The sequence below is a fragment of the Humulus lupulus genome, chromosome 3 (genome assembly GCF_963169125.1).
Source record: "Humulus lupulus chromosome 3, drHumLupu1.1, whole genome shotgun sequence".
NCBI lineage: Eukaryota > Viridiplantae > Streptophyta > Magnoliopsida > Rosales > Cannabaceae > Humulus > Humulus lupulus.
In genome coordinates, this window is record NC_084795.1 from 82,220,848 (window position 1) to 82,227,672 (window position 6,825).

A 6,825-nucleotide genomic window follows, 5' to 3' on the forward strand; every position below is an offset into this window, starting at 1 on the left:
GTAATGAGGCAAAACACAGGATCTAAAAATGTATAAACCCTAATAATAATAATAATAATAATAATAATGAGAAGAAGAAGAAGAAGAAGAAGAAGAAGAAGAAGAAGAAGAAGAATAAAATATCAATTTGACCCCTGTGTTTTTCCCAAATATGCGATCAGCATCTATGTTTTGTTAAATGATAATTCGAACCTTGTATTTTACAAAATGAATCAAAATAGTACATTATACCCAATTTTGGTAAAAAAAAATTCACATATAAACTCCTCGACCACTTTCTCCACAACTCTTAACGTATCGCATCATTAACGACCCGAGAATCGATCTTCTTATTGAAAATATTTTGATTAAAATCGAATTTAGGGTACTATTTTGATCTATTTTGTAAAATATATGATTCGAATTGTCATTTAATATAATACAAAGACCGATCGCGTCTTCGGAAAAAACACAGGAGCTCAAATCGTATTTTGCCTAATAAGAATAACAAAAATATTTGATAGGTTTGTGAATAAAATGGTCTATATATAAATGCTAATATTATTAGTTTTTCTTCACGTATGGTTTGATATTTATTCATACTCCTTGTTTTTCAAATACGGATTGATTTATTTTGTATAAAATAGTTAATATATGATATGATGGCCAAAATCTAGTAATTATTTGCGTGTGTTTTATTTAATTTTGTTTTGTTGATACATAATTGAGTTTAAAATGTTAGGCAGGGAAGAGGTTGCACATAGAAACATGGTGTACCCTCGTGTCGGAAAGTATCTCTCTACTCTTACTTCTCACTCTCATTTATTCATGCGCGTGGGGCCACTGCCTTCCTCTCTCTCCATGCTCAAATATTAGCCTCTCCCGTACTACCATCAGAGCTTGGCTTCTTGATGGGGACGTTTCTAACTTATCTTTTTCTCTCAATTCCATTCCATTTCCATTTCCATTTCTTCCATCTCTTCTCTTTTATACTTTCTCTCTCCTCTTATTCTCTCTCTCTCTCTATATATGAAAATCTCTCTAAGTCAATATTTTCTTTCTCTAAGTATCCCCTTCCAAAAAATTTCAAAAACCACACTACTCGTCCTTTCACCAAAAACCCTAGCCACCACTCCTTAAGCTCTAGGCTTAGCTTCGCTCATCGGTTTCCCTCTCACCAACAAATTGGAATAATTTTTCGCCAGAGATCTCGAATAATAGTTATGGATGATGTGGACAAATTCAAATCCGATCTAGGAGGTGGAGGAGGCGCAGGGACTGAGTTTGGGAGCCAGTCGAGCTGGACCCACTTCGGAGGCCCCGACTCGGACGACGGAGGCTATTTCTTCTCCCCCGCCGACAGAGAAACCAGCATACTGAGCGAATTCGGTTGGAATTTTCACACGGAGGATGATGATCAGCTAGCCCGAACTACCGAGTCAGAACGGGCTGGGAAGTTAGAGAGGTCGATGACGGCCGATATAGCAGAGAGCAGTACGGGCACCGAGATCGCGGCTCGGATCGGGTCGACGACGACGTCGAATAATCCGTCGGTGTCTTCGAGCTCCAGCGAGGATCCGACGGAAAAGTCTACTGGCTCTGGTGGAAAGCCGCCACCCGATCAGATTCCGTGAGTGGATTTCCATGATATTGATATGATCCATGTGGTTCAATCGTAATTAAGTTGTTTTTGTTGGGTAAAATGACAAAGTCGTTATTTAACAAAAAGAAAATCAGAAATCAAATTGGAATTTTTAGCGTGCAAAGGAAGAGGGGAGAGAGAGTGTGCAATTCCGTGTCCGTACGCTTACTGCAGATAAAACCACACGGTTCATGCAAGTTGGGGTGGATTTTTCTATACATTTTCTTTTCTTTTTTTAATATAAAAAACAAAAAATAGGGAGGCGATTTCGTAATTTGCCTTAATTGTGATAGTAAGTGGGTCGGCAAAAAGGGCATTTCTGCTTATTACTAATTACTTTCAGCCTCTAGTTGGAAAAAAACTACTTTCAGTCCTCGACCTCCGCCGCTATTGCGGCGGTAATGGCGTGCGGTAATTTTTATATTTTTCTATTGACGTTTTTTTACAAATATATGTTCTTTATTTATTATTTATTTTTAATAGTTTACGCTAAATTGTGTCGGGAAAAGCTTAAGGGTAGACTATGGTGGGAAACGATTTGTAGAGAAAGAGTACAGCATGCTAAGAAAATTGCAGATTTATTTTTTTTGGTTATTCAAGCAATATTTTTATTTTTTATAATTTATTTATAAGTATGCATAATGCAAATACTTAAAAAAAAAATCTGGTTTGCTTTTCCTTTCGCTTTCTTTGTTACATTAAAAGATTAAAAACTGTATAGTTTAATTAGTGAGAAAATGTTCCTTTATTCCACTCCAAATGCAGGTGAAGCAAATAGAAGTGTAGGTCACTTAACAAGTGACTATATATCATTATATCTCTATTTTACTATATACGTATTTTATTTAAGGTTTTGATATTATTTTGTTAATTTCACTGTATTTACTGTTTATTGCTGCTTTGATTTCATATAATCTTATCAAGTTTATTTATTATTACACAATATATCATCCGGTGCTAATATCTTTGTTTAAAAGTTTGTTTTTTAGTATTTTTTAAAAATTTCTAGACAAGATGTGACTGAAAACCTTTATTGTTGATATATATGTATAGTACTACTGATGAGTAGTTATTATCATTCAATATATATTTGTATATAGAATCACATATTACTTTTTATGAACCATATTGAAAGAAGCAATCAAGTCATATATGGTTTATTTTATATTAATCTAGAAACATAATTAAATTGAGTCATGGCATACCATATAGGTTATCAATGAACATTGATGAATTTGGTGTGTGGATGCTTTAATGCTGTAAATCTGTTTAACATCAATATATAAATATAAATATATATATATGTATACACATCGTGCTCATTTAATCTCTAATAGATTCCCATCAGTATTTTACAAATTCTACTAATTTGCACCTTTACATATCATCCATTTAATATATATCACCCCATGCAGTGATGATAAATTAGAGTTCTCAACTACGTACTTACACGTTCCAACTTGATCCTGAACAATTGCAAACGTTGTTATATAATGTTTTCTTGCTCAGTTTCGAATATATTCTTTTCATTGATTATGATCATTAACTACCTAATCATTGAGTATATTTGTTAACTGTGTAATTTTCTTTCACATTCAAGCAAAATGCATATTCGAGAAGTTTATTCCCTTAGGTTTCATATTTTCTTCAAAATTAGTTATAATTTGTACTGACCGATCATGTCGATTAGATATTTAAAAGTAGATCTTCTTGACTGACCATCAAGAAGAAATATCTAGCTAGTTGTTAATTACACAACTTTTTAATTGATGATATTGAAGTTTTTGTATTTAATTTGGTATATAATAATTATATGTGCAGTAACAACAAAGTGAAAAAGAAAGGGCAGAAGCGAATGCGTCAGCCCCGGTTTGCGTTTATGACTAAAAGCGAAGTTGACCATCTTGAGGATGGCTACCGTTGGCGAAAATATGGACAGAAAGCTGTCAAAAATAGTCCTTTTCCAAGGTGTGCCACAGTTATACCTCCACTAATAATAACATTTCACATATCATATATATTACTGAAACTTAACTACTCCCTTTTCTCGTGCTTGTGTTGAGATACTGATATTGCATGGTTTTCCTTGTTCTTCTCTGCAAACGATTATCATTGTTTTTTTTTTTTTGAGAAACTAAAATTCATTAACTGAGGAGAACGTTCATCATTATTTTGAATGCCTGCTTTTCATACTAATTTCTGATTTTCTTTTTCCGCCATCACCTTTACCCCTCGTTACTCACATTATTCTATTTTGAATGCACGCATATGTTGGTTTAGTATTATTCCTTAAGCTATGCATATGTAAGAAAAGTTGTTATCATATATATCATACATGCTTATACTTTCATACAGTTTATTCATAATAAAATTATCATAATTTATTTTATAAGCGTTATACTCGTGTTATTATGATAGCTAGGGTACTTAAAGACCCTTAATTACTTTAAATTTATTCACACTACTTTGGGTACGTATTAATGATCTCGTCCCCCATTAATTTACTTATATCCACTTGAATATAATACGCTCTTATAGAATCGTATATATCTTTTAAGCGGCTAAAATCCCTGCCACACGATATATACCAACATATATGGGGACAATATAGAAAAACTAATTAATTCTTTACGTTTTCTTATAAGGGTATTAAATTCGTAAAAGTAGCCTCACATTATACAGAAAAACAAATAAAACGTATGGCTAGGAATTTTAACCCTATATATGCGAATATAGAAGTGACAATATTTTTATATAGGTGGTACACAAAATTCCCATTGATATCCCCATTTAAACACATTTATTTTACATTATTTTTTTTTAAAAGTAACACGAATAGTATGGGAGAAATCTCACCACATTTTGATTTTGCAGGAGCTACTATCGGTGCACGAATAGCAAATGCACTGTGAAGAAAAGGGTGGAGCGATCTTCTGAAGATCCCACAATTGTAATCACAACATACGAAGGTCAACATTGTCATCACACAGTAGGATTCCCTAGAGGTGGAATTGTCGCTCATCCTGATCTTGCTGCTGCCTATCCCGGCAGCCACCACTTGACGCAGCCGGTATCAAAATTCTATTATACGGCAATTAATCCATCCTTGAACACAGAAAGTAGTAGTGATAATAATGCTTATAATAATAATAATCCTAATCTAGTTACCAATAATATGATTCATCAGTCAAATCAAGTAGTAACAAGTGAAGCTGGAAACTCCGCGCTTATAATAATGAAAGAGAAATCAAGTACTCCACTACAGGTTTCGGCTGAGGGATTGCTCGGTGATATCGTGCCTCCTGGAATGCGAAGTAGGTGATCATATTCATATAAATATAATAAGGTAATAATTAGTTTGGACATTTAATAATGGTACTAATTATAATATAATATTCATCCTCTTCGTATGTAAATATAGTAAAAATATATGTAACTTAATTAACTAATAATTAATATTCATTATGATCAATATTGATTTATCACTTAAATCTTTATTATGTTCCTGTGCGTATATGATATGTACAAGAAAGACTAGCTAGCGGATCATATCACCTGGGCTGTCAAAAAAACATATATGAGCATCCATCGATGAGACAGTGAATAGTAAAACTAATGGATAATTGGTTACATTATGGTAGGGCAGTGACTTAATTGTGATGTGAACTGTGTACTAGCTAGTTGTTTCCTTGTGGTGACATCGCATCATTACCAACACCTTGTAGTTCTCATTGGCTAGAAACGTATCAGCTACTGTTTCTGGGGATCTAGAGTGCTTTGTGGACTATCTTATCTTTGATTATTATTATTGCTTGCTTAATTATATATTATGTATATCCCAACAGCTTTTACTATTCAACAAATTAAAGGAAGCAACTTTATTGAACAGCTTTCATACACAGCCACTAAAATACTCTCAAAATATGACTTATTTCTGTTGTCTGCATCCAGCTCCTGTGATGAAAAATAATGGACCTAGCTAGCTAGGTTGAATCATTCTTTGTGTGCGTATAATATACATAAGACAATATTTTTTTCTTTCTGTACATATATAAAACCACTCATTTTATTGAATAAAAAATGTACACATGACATTGTTTTGAAATATATTAAATAATTATCAGTATTTTGTATTTTCTGAAAACAAGAAATACATATTGCCCAAACCAGCTGGCGTGTGCGCTCAAATATATATATATATATATATATATATTTATGGAGAAATTGGGTGCAGATCTTTTCCTTACGGTCACCTCGGTTTTTGGCAAGGATAAAAATTATAATCCAAAATTTTTTATATAACAATATATATTGTACTAGTGTTTAGAAATTATAAAAAATAAATATAGATAACGGAAATTTTTTGTTTTAATAATTTTTTTATTTTTTTAATGTTAATTTTAATAGAATATTATTATATTTAACAGAATATTCTTATATTTAGTGGTGATTTGTAAACACTTAACTTAAATAAAATAAAATAAATAATTAAAAAATGATATTTTTAAGATATTATACAATGATAATTATTTAAAAATAATAAATAATTAAACAAATTAAAATATGATATTTTTCAGATATTCTACAATGATAATTATTTAAAAATAATAAAATCATATATTTTATAACTTAAATAGAATTTAATTAAACTTAAACTCACTTATTAGAATAATATCATATTAAACATGTAATATAATCTACTGTGAATTAGCAACAAATTGTTTTTTTTAAATCTAGCAAGAAATTTAAATTTAAAATCCACGTATAATATTTAATATTACATTAAATATATAATATATAATCTCTTGTTATCACTCCCAAATTCAAAAACTAGAACAAACATAAACTTAAGCAAAAATAAATAAATTATTTAATTAAAATATGGTATTTATTTCAAAATTTATATGACATTAATATAAATTTAATAAAAATAATGAATAAATTATATAAATAAAACTAAACAAACGTGCATATTGCACGTTGCTTGTATCTAGTATATATACACATGCGCAACTAATCATTTTGAACTCTAATTTTCAACATTGTAAAATATTTAGAATTTTTTGAAAATTAGTGAGAAGAATACTATAACTACAATATATCATTATTTAAAAATTTTAAGTCATAATATAGAAAATAGAAATGCTCATAGGAGCAAAACTGACACCCTACTATAATATTTCCGTATATATATATACATAATA

General features: G+C 30.8%; 1 protein-coding gene across 3 annotated transcripts; it reads left to right on the forward strand.

The window, feature by feature from the left end:
* Positions 1 to 813: 813 nt before the first annotated feature.
* On the forward strand, positions 814 to 5,747 carry LOC133822885 (probable WRKY transcription factor 57). 3 transcript variants are annotated; one of them, XM_062255345.1, is made up of 4 exons: positions 814 to 1,609; positions 3,443 to 3,589; positions 4,496 to 4,967; positions 5,263 to 5,747. In XM_062255345.1, the coding sequence occupies exons 1-3, from the start codon at positions 891 to 893 to the stop codon at positions 4,941 to 4,943; spliced, it is 1,314 nt and encodes a 437-aa protein (XP_062111329.1). In that variant the 5' UTR covers positions 814 to 890; the 3' UTR covers positions 4,944 to 4,967; positions 5,263 to 5,747. The 3 variants fall into 3 exon arrangements, with proteins under 3 accessions (XP_062111329.1, XP_062111330.1, XP_062111328.1); XM_062255346.1 differs by having other exon boundaries at positions 5,268 to 5,747; XM_062255344.1 differs by lacking the exon at positions 5,263 to 5,747 and having other exon boundaries at positions 816 to 1,609; positions 4,496 to 5,112.
* Positions 5,748 to 6,825: the final 1,078 nt, after the last annotated feature.

Excerpts from the sequence above, each read along its gene's own strand:
- LOC133822885 (XM_062255345.1), top strand. The coding sequence starts at position 891 with ATGGGGACGTTTCTAACTTATCTTTTTCTCTCAATTCCATTCCATTTC. Across the intron at positions 1,610-3,442 it reads CCGCCACCCGATCAGATTCC|TAACAACAAAGTGAAAAAGA; the intron begins GTGAGTGGATTT and ends TTATATGTGCAG. Across the intron at positions 3,590-4,495 it reads AAAAATAGTCCTTTTCCAAG|GAGCTACTATCGGTGCACGA; the intron begins GTGTGCCACAGT and ends TTGATTTTGCAG.